The sequence below is a fragment of the Coregonus clupeaformis genome, chromosome 15 (genome assembly GCF_020615455.1).
Source record: "Coregonus clupeaformis isolate EN_2021a chromosome 15, ASM2061545v1, whole genome shotgun sequence".
NCBI lineage: Eukaryota > Metazoa > Chordata > Actinopteri > Salmoniformes > Salmonidae > Coregonus > Coregonus clupeaformis.
In genome coordinates, this window is record NC_059206.1 from 30,196,820 (window position 1) to 30,218,668 (window position 21,849).

The window sequence follows — 21,849 nt, forward strand, 5'->3', positions numbered from 1 at the left end:
CCTCCAAGCCAGCTAAGACTCCTGAACAGCTAATCAAATGGCTGCCCGGATTATTTGCATTGTCTCTCCCCCCACCCCCTCTTTTCACGCTGCTGCTACTCTCTGTTTATTATCTATGCGTAGTCACTTTACCTCTACCCACATGTACATATTACCTCAATTACCTTGACTAACCTGTGCCCCCGCACATTGACTTTGTACCGGTACCCCCTGTATATAGCCTCGCTACTGTTATTTTACTGCAGCTCTTTAATTATGTTATTTTTTCTTAAAACTGCATTGTTGGTTAAGGGCTTGTAAGTAAGCATTTCACTGTAAGGTCTACACTTGTTGTATTCGGCGCATGTGACAAATACATTTTGATTTGTTGTGTTCGTGGTTGACTGACAATGAAAAGTACTGGTATTAAAAATAATATTTTTTTAAACTTAAAGGGCTTAAAGAAAAAAAAGTTACAGTTTCAAAGTCTTTAGCAACTGACAAATGACAGCAGACCAAACATGTTACATCAATATAACTGCCATGAGACTCAAGTATATAACAGTATATTCACACATTGAAAAACCTGAGAATGGCTTTTAGAGATCAAATAGAAAGCGAAAAGAAGATGTGAACATCTTATCTAAAATATTAAGCTGTAAGAAAAGGTAATACAATTGATCAGGTTAATTTAAACTGTTACGCAAATCTTTAATGAATATATTCCATTTAAAACAGGTCAAAAAATAAACAGAACATTAATCAAATGCATAATGATTTAAAAAGTATAACAGTTTCAGTCTTTAGCAACTGACAAAAAAGGACAGGAGAGGAAACAAAGCATTAGTACATCAAGAGATGAGACTGCAAGTATATTCACATATTTACAAATGGCAAACCTTTCATAAATACAAGTATCAAAACCTGACAATGGGTTTAAGAGAAAATAGAAAGTGAAAGAATAACAAGTGAACATCTTATCTAAAAGAGGAAGCTGTAAAAAAGGTGATATCGGTTTCACAACTTCAGTGTTTGAAGTTGTCATTTTGTCCAATCCCTTAAAATGGCTACCAACAGACAACAGAGTGAGGATAAACTGCACTCTAAGTACCATTCATTATACGAGAGTTAACACAATCCTTTGAACACAAGTAATGCAGTCATATAAATATATTATTTCTGCACTTTCAAATTACCCATTTAAAAAAAGGCACAAAACCCACACATATTTCTACAGCCATTGTCTCGGGAAGTACTCCTGAGTGGCGCAGTGGTCTAAGGCACTGCATCGCAGTGCTAACTGTGCCACTAGAGATCCTGGTTCGAATCCAGGCTCTGTCACAGCCGGCCGCGACCGGGAGACTCATGGGCGGCGCACAATTGGCCCAGGGTAGGGGAGGGAATGGCCAGCAGGGATGTAGCTCAGTTGATAGAGCATGGCGTTTGCAACGCCAGGGTTGTAGGTTCGTTTCCCACGGGGGGGGGCAGTATAATTTTTTTTATATATATATAAAAAAAATTGAGAAAAAAAACGTACAAAAAAAAAGGTATTCACTAACTGTAAGCCGCTCTGGATAAGAGCGTCTGCTAAATGACTAAAATGTAAATTTAAGTATGTGTGAGATACTTTAACAGCTTTGTAGTATACTCTGGCTATATATACACTATGAATTGGCTGATCCATAGCACATCCATCCAATCATAGTGGAGATCCTTGGACAAACACTTCTCAGTGAAGCCGCTCAGTATACTCCAACCACAAACCTAATTACAAAGGCTACGTTCCAATATCTACATGAGCATACCACTTAGAATGCATGCTCAATATACTTCATTATAAGTGCCACTAGAGCAGAGCCAAATAAATAAGTAGAATCTGACTCAAACCACCAGTATTACATCTGGCATCAACTCTGAACCGGAAGTAGTATCCTGGTTGACGTCAGATGACAGGAAGTTCAGGCCCTGCGATCGTAGTCAGCGACCATCCTCTTGATGTGGGACAGTTTGGCCTTCAGGTATTTACACCTGCGCTTCTTCAACTGGTAATCTGCGGACTATAGAACAGGAAGAATGGGCCAATGAAGGTACATTACGTATTCTGTAGCTGGTCTGAGATCAGTTTTGTTTTATGACTATAATAAGTGTGGTAAGGACAAGTGTATAGAAAGCTGGTTCTAAATCAGTTCATAAGGGCCATGATAACCACATTTACTTTCTCAAACTTGATGACAATGTGGGACTGGGATGTAGTACTCATAAGAGACACAGGAGGGAGTACATGATAAGGAAGTAGATCAGACAGATAACTGTGAGAGAGGCGTTGCTTAAATGTTGTGGATATGTACCTTCTTTATGTCCTTCAGCCTGTTGTACTCATCCATAGCATCCTGTAGAGGAGAAAAACATTATTCAAATGCAAAAATATATACTTCTCAAATAACTATCTCTCTCATGACCCCTTTCTTCCACAACCTAAAGTTAGCATGTGAATGGGAGATTATTCAACATATCATGGACATTCTCTCTATCTCAATCAGAGCTGATGTTATAAATAAGGCCCAGAGTTTTTACTGGCCACGTGACCTGACCAGGAAAACCTTTAGAGGACCCTAGCTAGTTATAGTTAAAGTGCACGTTTGAGACTGACTACATCGAGACTGCACATAATCACTGATCGACAAATCGCTTTGCATCCCAAATAACTGGTAATTATGTGATCAAGATTAGCCCATTCCTCACCAAACTGATCCCCTCAAACTCACCAGGAACTGGGGGCTTCCCTCCTGCAGCTCGTCCAGCTCTCTGTCCACCTCTGACAGGCTCTTGTTGATGATGTCCAGCTCTCCCTGCAGGTCCTTGTACTCCTGGTGATCCCGGTCAAACTCACGCTTGTAGTCAACACGTTCCTGCTCATTGGCAATGGTGGGGAACTCACTGGCGCGCAAGCGAGAGAGAGACAGAATACACTTGAAAATGTTATTGTGGAAACCTAGACAGCAACACGTTGCCAGACTTTGTGGCACACAACAGCAACTTCAAGCTTGTAATATCAATTGTAGCTGTCAACTAAAATTAAGTAAAATACATACAACCATTATCACTATAACCGTAATTTTGTTACTCTCTCTGTACCTGTCGAAGTCATTGTCGTCGTCCAGCTCGTCCCCAGAGGAAGCGTAGTCTGTATCCTGTCCGTCAGCACGGCGAGGACGACCAGCCCGTCTCTTCTTGGGCTTCCCTGCTGCTGAGCTGGCCATCTCTGAGCCACTGCTGTATGGGGCGCTCCTGCGCACAGGGAAGTCACACTCTACTGGAGGACTGGAGAGACAAGGAAGGATGGGATTCTTGATTTAGTACCGTATGAAATGGAGTTGCCCCTATACAAACTGATCAAATTACTCAATTGAGTATTAACCATTGACGAACCAAAATGACCCGGATCAGTTAATGCGGGGAGCCTCACCTCCCCTAAGCAGTGATCAATGCTGCGGTCTACCTGCTAATACTTAAAGTTAATGTTGGATTGCTGTTGTAGGCCATTACAGGATTAGGCTACTGCCACATGCAAAAGTAAAAAGTGCCAAATTTGCGCTGCCCATTTTTACTTTGCTGACGGGGGAAAAAAATCGACACTAATGTTGTGTTATCGTGAAGTATTTAGAAATAAAAGCAAAACATTTCTGCTTCAAACAAGCATGACAAGGTGCATTAGTGCATTTCTATGTCTACCAGTCGTACTGGTGGTTGAGTAGAGTAAAGGTTACAAACCTAAGGTATGTTGTTTTGCTGGACTTTCTGGGGGGAGTTAAGCTGTGAGTTGACCTACAGTACCATCCATGACTGATGATTGCACAAAAGGAAACATTTGGTTCTGCCAGAAAGATTTCTTCATGCCAAATAATCATAATAAAAGGTTCATTCTGACATGAGACCAATCTCTCCTGCTATTTGTGTGATCACATACTCATTCTCATCCCGTCCCGTCCCGTCCCGTCCCCCATACCCACAATGCATCTATGATTACCAGTCCCTGTGCTACCCAGCTATGCCACTAGCAACCTGCTGCTCCAGCTGAGGACTATGACAACCAGGCCTCCCCTGCTGAAAAGGTTAACCAACCTTGCCCTGCACTCCTCAGAACCACCTTTCAAAGCCACCATTCATCCTTCCTTCACCAGCCGTCAAGGAATTTTTTACTATCATATGGTAGTATAACGATAATGGTGTTAGGGCAGCTTTTGTAATTTTAAAGTTTCTTGTTTGAAGAGTGACTGAGTCTGATTTAATGAATAAACGGTTAGCTAGCTGCGCGGCATGGCTAGGCTGCTGGTGGCGTTAGCTGAGGCTGTGAGTTTCAGGAGTAGCTAGCCTCGTCTGATATGCAGCTACGGTAATATACTAACTAACTAACTAACCACAGCTAGGAAAATAGGGTAATTAAGCATGTCCAAATGTAGCACAGTAACAGGACAAAAAAAGATGTCCACAGCCAGCCAACCCAGTAGTCAGCATGGGGATGCTGTTGTTCTGACACTGTGTGGACCCGTCACCCAGAACACACATCCCACCCCTCAAGTCTCATGTCAGTATGAAAAATGTATGCACTCACTAACTGTAAGTCGCTCTGGATAAGAGCGTCTGCTAAATGACTAAAATGTAAATGTAAATCACACAAAGTCCAGGGGTGGTATTTCTTTCTAAGTTCCTACATCTAAGATAATCATCCCACTATTGTTCCTTAAAAACAACTGTCTGACATCAGACATCCAGGTTGTGTGATAAACACTTAGGGCGGCAGGTAGCTTAGTGGGTAAGAGCGTTGTGCCAGTAACCGAAAGGTCGCTGGTTCTAATCCCCGAGCCGACTAGGTGAAAAATCTGTCGATTTGCTCCTGTAAGTCGCTCTGGATAAGAGCGTCTGCTAAAATGTAAAATAAATTTAAAAAATACAATATTACAAGTATCAGTATTTTATACTCCTGAGTGGCGCAGTGGTCTAAGGCACTGCATCGCAGTGCTAACTGTGCCACTAGATCCTGGTTCGAATCCAGGCTCTGTCGCAGCCGGCCGCGACCGGGAGACTCATGGGCGGCGCACAATTGGTCCAGGGTAGGGGAGGGAATGGCCGGCAGGGATGTAGCTCAGTTGATAGAGCATGGCGTTTGCAACGCCAGGGTTGTGGGTTCGATTCCCACGGGGGGCCAGTATAAAAAAATATGTATTCACTAACTGTAAGTCGCTCTGGATAAGAGCGTCTGCTAAATGACTAAAATGTAAAAAATGTAAATTACAAATACAGTACAACCACTCTGGATTTTTATTTGGGACTAGGGAATGTACATAATTGATCATGGGATGATAGCCCATTTTTGCAAGGGTTCTGGTCTGGTGACATCTTTTTTGAAGAATATTATTCAAAAACAAATCCAATCTTGGTGAAATGCCAAGCAAGCCTATGCCTGACTTTCAATTTGTTGCACAAGACAACAGTTACTCCTCTCCAGCAATGGAAATACAGGCTCGTTCACTGTGATGATGATGATGTCATAGTCAAATGGAGGGGAAAGGAGTGGAGAGGTAATGTCACACACTTCCTTCACTATAGCCCTCACCTACCATTAACACTGTCCTTTCATAGCATAGTATCTTACAGTACATGGACTTTATATGGACGGAAGAATTCATCCATTTCAAGGTTCTCCGTCTTCTGCACAGAAAAACACACATACGCCCACACCCCCCCACACAAACACACCACACACACGCCCAGTCATCTCAGTACTGCAGCAAGCCCTAACATGCTATCGTCCCTCCCAGCTGTGTAGAATAACACCATAAGATTAGGATCAACCTCAAACCTGCCATTACGGTGGAAGCACTACACTGGTCTGCACTGACATATGCAGAAAACAGAACAATCTTCTCAAATAGCCCACCGCCATCTTGTTTCATTACTTAATGTTCCATGCACCAATGTAGATAGCTTTACTTCCCTTTGGTAGTTAAATCTCTGTTTAATTCCCAGTATAACTTTATGAGATGATAATACATTCTAAGGGGTCATCCAAGTGTTACCTAAATGTTGCTCTGCAAATCAGGTAATTGGTCTTTGATCAATTCCCCAGATCTAATCTAGTCTGTACTAAAGTGAGCTGTAGTTGTAGTGTAAGCCTGTCTGTAACTGTACTGTACTCACGCTGGGCTGTCACTGTAGGGAGGTTTGTCGTAGTTGGTGCTGGTGTCGTCCAGGTGACTCCTGGATCCTCCAAACTTCTCTGGGTATTCGGTCAACACCACACCTTCATCAGGAAAACCTGACACATTGTTCACCTGCAGACGGAACACAACATGTTCGTCAGTGACCTAACTCACAACAGGCGAGATAATCATACTATTTGTACTGTGGCGACGGAACAGCCTTGAGATACAAATTGAAAAAGTGTAATCTGAACAGGCAGGCCTATCTGTGTAGAGGGGGGCATTGAAATGCAAATGTACAGTAATAGAAGTATTGAGTGAAATTCCACATCATGCTTAGAGAGTGAATCCTCATCAAAACAATGACATACTCTATTTGATGGCGTTGTACCAACTTGATAGTAAGATACATTTACACTGACAGGTTGAGACTTGCAATTTCCTTCCCAGAGCTCAGCCAGCCACTACAGTAGTGCTGGGAGCTTCTGTGTTGGCACTTTGTTAAGATCTGAAATAGCTAATTGCATAGGTATAAGGCTAGCAATATGGTAGTATCGCCGATAGGCTAAGTGGAATGTTCACAGTATGGTTTACGCCTATCCACTCCTCTCAGATCTCCACAAGTGCCTAAGGGGTAGGTAACTAGGTAGAGGTCGTTTGTGGACGGACAGAATTTCCCATCAGAGTAATCAGTAGACCAGGGAGGACACACTCATCCATGCAATAACACTGCAACAGCACTTCTCCACCTCTTCAGTTTCTCAGGGTCATGTTGCTGTTCTGTAATGTTGTGCATGTGTATGCGTCTACTTTGCTTGTATTGGTCAGCATGGGTTTAAATACTAGTCAGACCAGTTCTTCCTCTTTCCCATTGTCCTCTAGTGTAAAACTCAAATACCAGCTGTGAGTTTGGTGAGAAAAGCTGCAGTGTGTAAATGTTAAATCATTTTGTTGGGCCACACTGAAACCTACCTTGACTACCAGCCATTTACTATCTTGACTGAACTCACACTTCATTGTCATGATTTAGGTATGTGGAAAGCGGGTGTTCTAAGAATAGTTTCAGAAACCATGATTCATCGTTGACTCATCTTTTTACTTTTGAGCATTGACCATGTTTTTCCTTAACTGCTTACAGTCCTCATTCTGAGACAACCTCTTGAAATCCCAAATAATATACCTCCCAACTGACATTTGTTTTTGAAGGCATTATTCCACCTGCCATTTTACTGACTGAGCAGGAGTGAAACCACCATAGACAAACCACACCCAGAAACTGAGTGTGAGAGAGCTCTCTTCCCTCTCCTCATAGCTCCAATACGCTGCTGACTCTGGGAGAACAGGTCTTACCGCTTTACCTATCAGACTACTGCTGTAGAACAAACAGTCAACAGGCAGATATATTGGCCTGACTAACCCTTCTCCATGCATGAGAACACAGTACCTGATTTCACTGAAACCACCAGAGGTCAACAACAGCTCTCACCGCAGCAGTTTGTTCAGAGCCGGAAAACCCTGAAGGGTTAAGGTGAACAAAGTGCTACAATTCTGTGTAGGCTGTCTTTCCTAACAACTGGATCGGTCTAAAAAATGTCCCCTCCTTTCTTCCTTCATACAGCCTTCAGGAAGGGAATTAAACTATATGGTCAGACAAACTCCGCAGATACGATTTCCTACCGCTAGCACTGTAGCTATACATGTTTAGAGGAAATATTGCCTTTGAATAGAATCTGAGAGCATCTCAAGTGTGTAAAATGTCTTCCTTCATTTCTGTCCTATCCTCCATGATCAAACGCCTAACAGGTGAAATCAATATGAAACCGTACTTTCTAATTTCTTACAAGTGCATTTCCTCTGATCATTGTTTCCACATTTCCTCTCCTTGCATCCTTCTGAGGATTTGAGTGGGATGCAAGTGAAAGAGAAGGACACAAGGAAAAATATTTGACATTCAGCATGTATGCCCATCTGCTCCCTAACTCACCCATGCCTCCACGTCCTGGGGCGGGGCCTCCTCGTTGATGATCTTCACCTTCCTCCACAGGATGTTGGACTTGCCGTAGTTCCTGATCTTCTGACGCGTCTTCAAGGCAAACACCATCATGATGATCAGAGCCGCCGCCACCAGGAAGCCAAACACCATCGCTATGGCCTGGGTCAGGAGGGGGAAGTGGGGTGAGAGAAGAGACACACAGACCCAGACACCACCACAAATGAGAGGAAGTATGCAGCTAAAGGTGGCACACATATCCTCTTTCTCTCGCAAACAAACACACACACAAAGTATGCTCACCTCCTGTGGCTCCACCACACAGTAATGGTAGAGATACTGGTTGACCAACATTCCCGAAACCTGGGGCCCCTGGTACTGGGCACACAGGCCTGCCAGCTGGCTCCCATAGATTGATCCTGTAGATTGAGCCATGGGGTTCACCGCCACCAGGTACACTATAGTCGCTATGAGCATAAGCAGGGCCAGGATAGCACAGATGATCACCACAGCCAGGTAGAACCTTCTGGACTCCGACAGGCCCTGCCTCGACACCACGATGATGAAAATGACAAGGGCCGTGATGAAGGTGAATGCTGCTATGGCAATGATGAACCCTTTGCCTGTACGAGGGTCATTGTAGTTCCCGCCGAGTCCGCCGTAGCCGTAGTTGTTACCAGCGCCATAGGCACCACCACCGAAGCTACCGGAGTAACCACCGCCTCCATACGAGCTGCCCCCGTAGCCCCCGTAGCCCCCGAAGCCGGACATGGCGCCCTGGCTGTCCCAGGCCAGCGTGGAGGCCACACAGGCGAATATGGCCACACAGAGGACGATGATGATGATGGACATAAGCTTGATGATGCCCGGGGGGGACGTCCATTTGTAGAAGTGCTGGAACTCATCGTCGGGGTAGTAGGAGTACGCTGGCTGGGGTGGCTCATGACTGCAGAGGGAGACAGACAACCGGTTAAACGTGGATTGTGAAATAGAGTGGGGGTGTCAAGTGTAGGAACATCAATTGTAGGATGAGCGAGTTAGCAAAGAAAATTGTGTGTGTGTGTGTGTGTGACACATATAGAGGAGAGATAAACTGCCTTGGGTCAACAACAATCTACAATCTCTATTAAGCAAACACATCGTATAGTATGAGTATTCGTACTACTGTGGTTTTCGATAAACATAATACAAGATCAAACCTTTACGTAAAAGTTCATGTTCATGCCTTTTCCACCGAAAGTATATCAAATATGTATAGTAGGGGTAAAGTAAAAGTTAAGACTTACTATCCATCTGACTCATAGGGAGGCGGACTCCCGTTGGGCTTGGAAGACATTCCTGAATTCACTGGGGCCCTAAGGGTCTCTCTGTATAAAACTGTTTGAGCTCTGTTGAAGAGAGAGTAAAAACATTAGAATTAAGTAAAGAAACATACATCTCACTGCATCAGTGTCCACAGCACGGTTACAAAACTCCGGGAATAATGACACAAGGCCCCCCCCAAGGGAAACAGTGAGAACAGGTGTGACAAGTGTAAGAAAAGCCCAAACACAGTCCACAAAGAGGTGTTTTCAGTGGGGTACTCAGCTTCAAACAATTTGAGAGGACAATTATCTGCAGTATTCTCTAATCCACATATTACTTGTCAACCAGATTATATTTATATCTATCTGCAACATTTTTAACCTGAATAATGACACGGTAACTAACATGTTTTGCTGATTTCTTAAATCAGGGTTCCCCAACTAGTGGCCAGCTGAACGCATTTGACCCGGGTGGTTTTATTTGGTCCCCCCAAGTTCTGAGCAAAAATTTAATTATTTGTTGGACATAAAAGACTGTAAAAACAAATAATATGCAAGGTTTGAAATGATTATGTTTTTGTCAAACATGATATCAAACATTATATTAGAGCTTCTTGCGGTCAACTTGCAATCTACAAATTATTTGTAATTATTTTCAGCACCTCCCCGACCATCCGCTCAAGAAGAAACAAAATCGGTGGTCTTAAATCATAGGCTACATAACCAATAAAATAATATCAGTAAAGCGTTTGAACTAGGCTGAACAAATGTTGATACAAAAAAAAACCTATTGTTGCAATTCCAACAACAAGATATTTTAATTCCTATTTTAAAAAACAAAGGATAACATTGCGAAAAAAGAAAGCGTAGCCTAACTGATGTGATCTTACTCCAGACACGATTTCACAATTCAACAAATGTTCCACAATATAAAGCCAAACCACTCACTTGTTGGAAAGTAGTCAGCGTGTTTGCCACCAGTGGTTTCTGTTGAAATTCCGTCCGATGTTCAATAACAGGCCACACCTTGTTCAGGTGAGGGCATCATCCAAATATGACCCGCCCCTTCAACACACATTTCCCCGCCCCCGAATGTGAAGGGTGTCGGGTTTCCTCCTCTCATCTCCATCAGGCAGGCTAGTACCAGAATGAAGAGTTGTTACAACGAAAAGTGAAGAGAAGTGAAACGAAACGAAAATAATCGACGTCAAATGCACTTGCACTAATACGTTTTATCTTGGCTGCTTGATATAGTAGGCCTACAAGAGGCTACCTCTGTAATAGGCTAGCCTGTTTTCTTTCCCTTGTATGTCTTCCATCCAGTTTGGTGGTAAGCAAGTGTCAGAAGCCAGAAACGACAAACATATTTCTCTACATCCCTGCGGTATACCTATAATGGAAAACATCTAGTTTGCTACAATAGTGTTATTGAATACCTGGAAATGCAGTAGGCCTATATCACACACGTGTGCATAAGACAGACTGTAATCGATGGATTTTCCAACAGCAAAAATGCTTTACTGTAACATCAATGACAAAAGTAAAGAATGCCAAATGTGTAGGCAGACCCTGTTATTTCAGCATGTGATCTATCAACAACAACTGCTTGTTTTTCAATTTCAAACATATTTTACTGTATGTTTTTAAGGAGAGTGTCAAACTGACAGCTCTGCTTGTAGGCCCTTCTACTAAATAATACAAAAACAGACATGTAATAGCAAAGGTGTAGTCTCGAAGACAGCAAACACCAATTCATCAAGGATGACGAAATAACCCCAAAAAACCTTTCTAAATATCAGATTTGGTCAAATACAGGAAGACAACATTTGAATGCAATAAAACAAGTGATACGTTTGTTCATAGTCAAAAAATGATAGAAGACAGACATAAATAACAGACATTTATTTACATTAAAACACCAAGGCACATACAAAGGTTATTCACTACTACAAACTGCTAGTCTAACACAAGTGGAGGAAATAAGTAGTGTTGTTTAATGAAATGGTAGAACAGTGTACTAAAACTACACAGAAATTAGTGTGATCATTAAATAAATCAGAATGTGTGTGTGATCATAAAAACTTTCCATAAAGCACAATCATCACTCAGGAGGGACACCTGTATGTTACCTGATTCTCACAATATGGTGAGTGGATACATGTGCACAGATTAAAGCTTTGATCTATCCAGATGATTTGGAAGTTCACAAATCCTGCAGATGGTCAGTGTATAACACTGACAGTCTTGAGATACAGCAGTTGAAGAGTTCAGGTAGTAAACCATCCCCAAAGTGAGCCATAGTATCAAGGTTACCTCATAAGTTAACTTTGCGTAGTGGTTGAACAGTGGCCATGAAGTTTGTACAGTGATTGAGTAAAAACAAAACGGATTGCAACATGACAATCGTCATCACGCTCGTTTTTCCGATGATTCAGTGAGCTAGGAGTCAAGGAATGGAGGGAGTATAAAAAAAAGTGATTGATAAAAGCATGTAAAATGGAATATGTAAACGCATGCACAACAATTTCCATGATCCATCATTCATTTGAAGGATTATAGCCTAATCCTGTTGTCCCTTTGTGAAACACTTGAGCAGCTGGTGTTGCATGAGTATAGTGAAATGCATTAGGCCTTGGCTACAGTGTTATGTCCAGCTACAGTACCATACTTGTCTGTTTGCATATCATGGTCATTTTCAGTAGAAAAGAAAAGCATTGGTCCAGATGCCCCTTTGGTCAATTCTCCATCATGCACGCACACACACTCCAGTTTCTTTTGGGGTTTCATTACGAAAATGTACAGGTGTATAACCAGCTTGTTTCAATGGACCAAAAAGAAGTGCAGTTGCTGAAAGGAAAAGGACACCATTTTAAACCACAGTTCTAACCGGTCTGAACTGGTTTAATTTCCAATTAATTTCAACTGAAAATGGCTCCCATTTGTTTGCACTAGGCCCCATATGTTTTCCATTATTTTAAACTGGCCCCCACACGTTTCAACTGGTCCCGACTAGTTTTAACTGGTCTCCTAATGGTTCCCTGTGGTCTCTCCAGACAGATAGGCCATGCTGGTTTAGCCGTAGCCGTCGTTCCACTCCATGACCTTGTCATACTCGTGGATCTTCTGTTTAATGTGGGCCAGTTTGTTCTTCAGGTATTCACAGCGCTCCCTCTTCTCCTGGAACGTAGGATCCTAACAGCGAGAGAGAAGAGTAGTTTCAGATTTATTGAGTTTTCAAACTAACCAAACCAATCAGTTATCCTGCAATGCTCTGGTAAATCAAAGTCCAGTTTAAAGAGTTACTGGCATATGCATCATTGCATGGCAGAAGATCTCTTATGGGCAAAGCATAATGCATATTAATTAGCTCTGTGTCAAATGTCAAAAATACAATGTAAGGCCAATAACATGCCATATGTAGAACTCTGGCATTCAAGCATGGAGAATTCTGATATTAAACAACTTTGTGAGTTAGTAGAGAGTGCCAGGGAGAAGAAGCTTATTACTACTTTTTTTATACAAGTTCAGCTTGTGTGTTTTCCCTGAAGAAAATAATAGAGACTATCAGCACTGTGCTGAATATGTAGTGATGCCGTTTCCTCTAACTCTAGGTTGAGGAAACACAATGAGCCCATTCATGTGAGAAGGTTTGCAAGGAAATTCGATACTCCCGCTCTCCGTCTCACTCATGCCGGAACACATGCACACACACCTTATGTTCTTCTATCCTCGTCAGGACCTAAAATGAATTTCCTTCAAAAATCATATTTGCCCTAACCCTAATCCAAACCTAACCACTAACCCCTTAACCTAATTATAATCCTAATTGTAACCCTAACCCCTAAATTTAAAATAGCCAATGTCCTCATTGGGACATGGGAAATGTCCCCACGAGGGAGAATTTTCCTTGTTTTACTATCCTTGTGGGGACATTGGGGGATTTTAAGGACCCACAAGGATAGAAGAACCAACACACACACACTTCCTCTCTCTGCCCACTCAGGCTTGAGTCATCTTTCCCACAGTGGCTGTATAGATTATCAACCACTGGCACAAAGGTGGTTTACTACACCCTGTCCGCTAATGGTGCTTCAGTTACAAGGAGAGGTCTTTTAATCTGAATATAGGGCCAATTGGAGTAGGCCCCTGATACAATATGGGCAGCTGGATGATTGAGAGAAAGGCAGGGGACAAACTCACATTTTTCTTCCTCTGGTACTCCTGAAGGATTTTGTTTACGCGGTCATACTCCTGGTGAAAAAAAGATAATGCAAGATTGTAATGAGTTCAGAAATCAGGAAACTTCAGGAATCTAAAGTACAGTTTGATGGCTTTGAGAGGAAGTGGAGGGTGGAGGAGAAGTACAGGAGAGAGGAAATAGAGGGGGAGGATTCAAGGAAATGAGGCAGAGCACCACAATGAGAGCAGAACAAACAACTATTTAGTGAATGTTGATATTCTCAATATGGCTCCCTCTCATTGTCTCCATCAGCACTGATCTGAAAACATGCTAGGTGAAAGCAATATGGCTGACGTTTATAATGGCATTTCCTTTCACCTATCCAGTTCTTTTAATATCGGTGTTAATTCCAGCAGACAAGGAGAGAGGAAGCCACTTAGATCAATGAGATGCGATCAACGAGAAAATAACAAAAACAATAAACAGGAAGTGAATGTGTGGTTGCGTAACAGCAGGACGTGGCCAATCACCATCTGACTGTTGGGGTGCTGGGGTAGGGCACGCATCATGGCGTCCAGCTCGTCAAACTTCCTGGTGGTGGCCTGCACATCAGCGTGGAGCTCCTTGTACTCAGAGTACTGGTCATTGAACACAGCCCGGTACTGGTCACGCTCATCGACTGTACAGATGGTTGGGTACTTACTGCAGGGGGGAAGAGAGTGGGTAGCGGAGGAACAGATGATTCATTAACACCAGAGGCAGAAAGCAAAGGGGACTTCCTCCAAGGCAAGACAGTGTAACTTTACTTCCAACAACAGCACTAGAAATAAGACAGGGTAGCCTACTTACTACAATGAAACAGAGATCAGTCACACTTTATATAAATAAAATGTATTACTGCAATGTATTAACTTTACAAAATGTATTATTAAGGTATACAGTTCTTGTTGTCAATGTAAATACACAGTTACTACACCCTTTACTAATTAGAAACACAATTTTCCTATTTTCTTATTACTATTCAATGTAACCTAATCTGTACTTACTTACCATGCAGAACTGGGTAATTACATTCTGAGTACTAAAATAGTTGCATGGCATTAGGACAACTCAATGTAAAGTGTTGCCTAGAAAGCTCACATTCAGGGCACTTACTCCACAGGATGTGCTAAACTTAAACAGGCTTAATGATTATAGGAGGGGTAAGAACAAACAGAGTCATTATTATGGGAGTGATAAAAACAACAAAGGATATTTACATCAGGAAGGCCGAAAATTCAACATTGTGCTCTCTACGAGTGGTGAAAATGAGTGGGATCAAAAACAGAAAATAAGCCATTTTACTCCTGAACGCTTAAGATTTGCCTCTAAGTTAGGATTTGCCAGAGAAATAAAATTACAATTCCTGTCTAGACTGGTTAGGCAGAGCTTGAATTTGCATATGGCTCATGGTTTTTGTTTAGTGGGAGGTACAATCAGCCCATATGACATTATACATTTACATCATTTAGCAGACGCTCTTATCCAGAGCGACTTACAAATTGGTGCATTCAATTTATGATAGATGATAGCAAGTGGGACAACCACTTTTTTTCTTCTTTTTTTATGGGGGGGTGGGGGGTAGAAGGATTGCTTTATACTATTCCAGGTATTCCTTAAAGAGGTAGGGTTTCAAGTGTCTCCGGAAGGTGGTCAGTGACTCCGCTGTCCTGGCGTCGTGGGGGAGCTTGTTCCACCATTGGGGTGCCAGAGCACGTAAACCACTCGTAAACCATAACGTAAACATTCTACTTACAATACCGCCAGAGGACTCAGTAAGCGTTGCACATAACACATTCTACCTTTGTGCTAGATTGACTGTCCTTTTTTCCACCCACTTAACATAACAGGGCAGATATTTGCCCTGATAATTTAGCATCCTGAGCATAATTCCATGCACCAATGCAATCTCTGTGCATTCCCTGAAAGCTTTCAAAGAAACCAAATTCAGATTTGAACGTGGTGGTTGAATTCTATCAATAAACCCCCTGTATCAACTACTATCCCACTGCCCTGTGTGTGAAGGTGTCACTCACGCTATATAGTCAGGCATGATAACTGGTTTGGGGATGTGTCCAGAAGGGATAGCTCCCTGTAGAACCTTCGGTGGCCCTGCCTTGGGTACCGCAGCCTGGATGGGAACCACAGTAGAACCCTGAATTCGCTCTGGAACCCTGGGCCCGGGATCTGGAACCGGCATCTGGGAGAAAGAAGAACAAAGACAGAACCATAGAAATATATAAACCATGATTGTAACTGGAGTATGTGTAACACTGTAAGGAGCTGATCAACACAATATCTTTCTTTCTAGGCATTAAGCCATAAATAAAAACATTAAGCTCAGCGGTAAACGCTTACCAAAGACCGTGCCGCAGGGAAATCTGTCGTATGCATCTGCGTAATAACAAAACAGAAGTTGTGTAAGTCTAAAATTACACTTCTGCACAAAAATGTAGAGTTTATATTGATGTACTATAAGTACATATACACTGAGTGTACAAAACATTATGAACACCTTCCTAATATTGAGTTGCACCCCCCTTTTTGTCCTCAGAACAGCCTCAATTCGTCGGGGGCATGTACTCTACAAGGTGTCAAAAGCGTTCCACAGGGATGCTGGTCCATGTTGATTCCAATGCTTCCCACATTTGTGTCAAGTTGGATGGATGTCCTTTGGGTGGTGGACCATTGTTGATACACATGGGAAACTGTTGAGCATGAAAAACGCAGCAGCGTTGCAGTTCTTGATACAACCAGTGCACCTGGCACTTACTACCATACCCTGTTCAAAGGCACTTCAATCTTTTGTCTTGCCCATTCACCCTCTGAATGGCACACATACACAATCCATGTCTCAAGGCTTAAAAAGCATTCTTTAACCTGTCTCCTCCCCTTCATCTACACTAATTGAAGTGGATTTAACAAGTGACATCAATAAGGGATCATAGCTTTCACCTGGATTCACCTGGTCAGTCTATGTCATGGAAAGAGCATATTTTGTATACTCAGTGTATATAGCATATAGAAAGACTAGGTCACAATTGATTTGGATAGTCCGGATAGTCCATATGTAGATACTGTACAGATGGTCAACCTATCTGTTGATAAGCAACTGCTTGCTAAGGTTATGGTTAGTTCTAGAATAAGGGTTAGGGTAAGGGTTAAGGTTACGGTTAGTTCTAGAATAAGGGTTAGGGTAAGGGTTAAGGTTACGGTTAGTTCTAGAATAAGGGTCAGGGTAAGGGTTAATGTTATGGTTAGTTCTAGAATAAGGGTTAGGGTAAGGGTTAAGGTTACGGTTAGTTCTAGAATAAGGGTCAGGGTAAGGGTTAATGTTATGGTTAGTTCTAGAATAAGGGAAGGGTGAGGGTTAAGGTTAGTTATAGAATAAGGGTTAGGGTAAGGGTTAAGGTTACGGTTAGTTCTAGAATAAGGGTCAGGGTAAGGGTTACGGTTAGTTCTATAATAAGGGTTAGGGTGAGGGTTAAGGTTAGTTCTAGAATAAGGGTTAGGGTGAGGGTTAAGGTTAGTTCTAGAATAAGAGTTAGGGTAAGGGTTAAGGTTAGTTCTAGAATAAGGGTCAGGGTAAGGGTTAAGGTTAGTTCTAGAATAAGGGTTAGGGTGAGGGTTAAGGTTAGTTCTAGAATAAGGGTTAGGGTAAGGGTTAAGGTTAGTTCTAGAATAAGGGTCGGGTTAAGGTTAGTTCTAGAATAAGGGTTAGGGTAAGGGTTAAGGTTAGTTCTAGAATAAGGGTTAGGGTGAGGGTTAAGGTTAGTTCTAGAATAAGGGTTAGGGTAAGGGTTAAGGTTAGTTCTAGAATAAGGGTTAGGGTAAGGGTTAAGGTTAGTTCTAGAATAAGGGTCAGGGTAAGGGTTAAGGTTAGTTCTAGAATAAGGGTCAGGGTAAGGGTTAAGGTTAGTTCTAGAATAAGGGTCAGGGTAAGGGTTAAGGTTAGTTCTAGAATAAGGGTTAGGGTAAGGGTTAAGGTTAGTTCTAGAATAAGGGTTAGGGTACGGGTTAAGGTTAGGGTTAGTAGATAGTTTAAATGTTCCTGAGTCTGTAGAGCATCTACAGATGGACTATCCACATAAAACGTTACCAAAAACTATTGCTCCAATGTTTTCATAACTAGAACAGATTTTCTTCCTTACATGAGAACTGAATGAAAGCGATAGAACAAGTGGTCCCTGAGCTGCCTAGCAATGAACATACAACATAGCAAGCTACCACGGCAACCCCCATCCACTAATGAACAATGTTCTCTCAGTAGACCATCACTTAGTGTGAACGTGCACATGCACTCATTCACACTCCTCTCACCCTTTCTCATTAGTGTAGTGGTTCACTCACTTTTGACTCAGATTAGCTTTATTTTCACTGCCAAGCTTGCATCAACTGCTGGACTTTCTGAGTCAGACACCAATGAATGCAAATAATATGTATTCACGGAGTATATTATTTGTGTTACTTGCCTGCAACTTACATTGATGTGAGTGTGTCTAACTTTCTTCTCAGTCCTAACTTTTCCATGTACCTCAAGCACACACCCACACAATCTCACCTCCAGGCCGTACTTCTCCCGGTACATGCGTGCCTGCTCGTGCCTCCACAACTTCAGACACACAATGGCCCCGATCAGGTAGATCAGCATGGTGACGAACAGAAAGATGATGGCGGCTGTCTGTCCGGCCTCGGTGCGGCAGAAAGCCCCGTTGATGCCATTGTTGAAGATGGGAAGGGAGCAGAGACCGCCCCGGGTGGTGTCCCTGACGTAGACTACAGCTAATAATGATAGTAGTATAGTAATTTAGTAAATACTTTTATCCAAGAGACAACGAAGTTATTGAATATTATTATAAAATGTATGGCCCATGCTGGAATCAACCACAACACTGGTGTTACAAGTATCATCATAATAGTAACCATCATCATAGTTTGAATTAATATAGCATTGCATTCTAATACTTTCTCTAAAGTGTTTAGTTCATTTCCCACCCACCTGCAGCCATGTAGAGCACGGCCATGGCCAGGTTTATAGTAAACTCAGTCAGCGGCCACCAGGAGGAGTCCAGTAGGATGGTGCGGTAGTACATAGTCATCCCTATCACTAACAATATCACAGTCACTATCCAGGCAAGCCCCGCCACAACTAACACAAACGGGGTCTGAGGACCCGAGTAGTAGGACCCTCCGGTGCCCGCTCCGTACATCCCCCCTCCGTAGCCTCCATATGCACTTCCAGGCGAGGAGTAGCCAAACATGTTGAACCACTCGTTGTCCTTGTGCACGTACGCGCACACGCAGGCAAACACAGCTGCGCCCAGCAGCAGCTCCACGCATCCCAGAATCCTCAGCAGGCCCGCCCAGGACTTCATGTAGCCGTAGCGCTCGTGGTACTCTTCCACCCGCTCGCCGTAGGTAAGCGCCGTGCGGAGCGTGCGTCCCGAAATGGACTCTTGGTGGTCGCCCACTCCCAGGAGCTCCTTGCGGGAGTTGTAGCTGCTTCCCCCCGACCCCCCATAGGGGTCCCGGTAGGATCTGGGCAGGGAGGGCGAGTGCGGGGGCGAGCAGCGCACCCCGCCACTGGTGCTGTTGTTGTTGTTAGAGGAGGAGGAGGAGGGAGAGGCAGAGGCAGGCATGGGGCAGGGCTTGCTGCTGCGGAGGCTGGTCCCTCGGAAGAAGCTCTTCCAAGAGTCAGGGATGAAACGGTGGACCGGTTTGATGTCGAGGGCAGGGTCGAGGTCAGGGTCTAGTTCGAGGTCTGGATTTGGGTCAGGGTCTGGGTTGTCCTCACTGACGCTGGGGTCATACTCGGGCCCCACAGGGGGGTGGTGGGGCAGGGGAGGGGGCGGAAGGGGATCAGAGCTCAGGGCTAGTTCGGTGCTCCGCTGGTACCTCAAGGGTTGAAGGTCAAAGGGGTCGTCTCGGCGTAGGGAGCCTGGTGGGACCTGGTCGTAGTGGGGTTCATGACGGACACGCTCAGTGCGGCCGTAGGGACCTCCTCCAGAGGACATGGGGAAAGAGATGAGCCCTGCACACACATACCCGCATTCACACACACACACACACACACACACACACACACGTGTACACACACAAAAGTTATAGTGCCCTTTTCAAAACAGCTAAATATCAAAACGTTTTATATTTCACAAAAGTATTAAAAAGCTTTTAGGATGATTGGCATGATGATGAAATAAGTAGAGCGAGAAGAGAATACAAGAGCACAATAAATGAGGAAAGCAGAAGCAGGAAATGTGTCAAAACAACTATTCCCAGATCCCAAACTTAAAACAGGCATACCACTGATAACAGCATCCAAACATGCACAATGGAATGTTATCTCAAACCATAAACACCAGCCCAACCCTATATGCTGACCCAAGCGCCATAGAAATTGAACCCTAAACCAAAGGTCATCAAGAATGGTAGAGAACTGGAGTACCTGCACTAAGGGTGTTTTCACACTTGGTCCCTTTCAGCCAATTTTTGTTTTACTCAGTGCGGTTTGCTTAGTTTTTGTGCAGTGTGAACACTCCAAAGAAACTCAGACCCCTCAAAAGAGCAACCAAAGCGAACCGAACTGAGACCATCTCAAGAGGTGGTCTGAGTTCGGTTTGCTTGAATTGTGCAGTCCGGTTCCCATTTTTAGGACAATGTGAACGCAACACTCCCCAGGTTCGCTTGTCATTATTCCTGCACCACACACTAGACTACTGCAACACCGTTTCCCCTGCCATAACCGCTCATATTGGTGCCACAAAAGAGAGAATATGATGATGTGCAGGTTCACAGAAAAAATGTGTGCTGTTTTAGGATATTGATTAGCGATTGTCAAGGACGCACAGAAATTGCAAAATGTGTGGTTTTTAGTTCAGATTATTTGTTTGCAATATGTGATCTATAGGCTAAGAGAGCTTCATAAGCTGTTTATTGATTGTGGGGTTTGAATAGTGTGAGAAGACAACATATTTGGTGAGAATCACAACATAGGGTACAAAATCTATTCTAGTTCTTAAAGGGGCAGTAGCCTACCTTGAGTGTACAATTTTCAATTACAGCATTATTTATTCTGCAGTTACTCTATTGCTATTTATTCTATTACAAATCAAATGTACATGTTAACAGTCTATTTTGATTACAATTATTATGTTTCATATTTTCACTAAATGCAATCTATTAGCTTCCAAAATGTAAGTAGGTATATCTAGCTGTCCGATAACGCATTCTGATTGAATGGCTTGTCCTGCTCTTTGTAAAAACCCTGAGTGCATGTTGGAGAAATATCTTGGTTCCTTTCTAAACATAGCAATGTGAATGCAAAGAGGACTCGGTCCACAAAATAGTTGAAGTGAACTGGCAAAATAGTTGAGTCCTCATTCAAAGGCAAGGGCAGTGTGAATACAAAGAGAACTGAGTTATTTAGCACTTTAAAAGAGGACTGCGATCAGACTATATGTGAAAACACCCTAAAAAGTCCCAATGAATGAGTGCAAGTTGAGTCAGGAACACCTTTTTGTGCCACAACTAAATAAGGAAGTGGGCAAATAGGCTAGCCTACATTAGACTATTGAGTACTGGAGTGATTTCCCTTACGAAAAAAGTTTGCAGTCAGAGTGCAGTATAACTGCAGTATGCTGCAAATACTGCGTCCAAAATAACATTGTTTTTTTTTCTGCAGTAATTTTGCAGTTCAACTGCAGTACACTGCAGTTATTCTGCAATTACAGCGTCCAAAATACCACAGTCGACTGCAGTTACTGCACTTTTACTGCAGTTTCAAAACTGCTATCTTTTTTGTAAGGGTTGGACAGTCAGCCAAGTGTTGCTTAATTACTAGTAGATGTGGCACAAAAATATATTCTTGATGATCATCAGCCAGCATGCCACCTTCAATCTGAGAGGATAAATTATGTTATTAGATGATGATAAATGAACATACTGTGTTGGAATACCTCTTTCACACGCAGTCACTTAGCACGACTTACATTGGCTTGCAGGTCAGAGTGCAAACCTTGTCTGGACATACAGATCATACATACATCCAGGAATCACCTGCAGAGATAAAGACGAGTATTTGGGTTTAACACACACTCTATGGATACACATACTATGTAATTTACAAAAAATGCAAGTCTCCAAAATCATCGAGGTGGT

General features: G+C 42.9%; 1 protein-coding gene across 1 annotated transcript; it reads right to left on the reverse strand.

The window, feature by feature from the left end:
* Window positions 1-1,516: 1,516 nt before the first annotated feature.
* On the reverse strand, window positions 1,517-21,348 carry LOC121583501. Its single transcript, XM_045225432.1, has 16 exons — window positions 18,692-21,348; window positions 18,254-18,474; window positions 16,051-16,086; window positions 15,729-15,892; window positions 14,184-14,355; window positions 13,674-13,724; window positions 12,551-12,665; window positions 10,550-10,610; window positions 9,456-9,557; window positions 8,473-9,115; window positions 8,164-8,331; window positions 6,178-6,311; window positions 3,115-3,300; window positions 2,745-2,916; window positions 2,328-2,369; window positions 1,517-2,036 (listed from the first exon to the last, which is right to left on the reverse strand). The coding sequence occupies exons 1-16, from the start codon at window positions 19,704-19,706 to the stop codon at window positions 1,938-1,940; spliced, it is 3,381 nt and encodes a 1,126-aa protein (XP_045081367.1). The 5' UTR covers window positions 19,707-21,348; the 3' UTR covers window positions 1,517-1,937.
* Window positions 21,349-21,849: the final 501 nt, after the last annotated feature.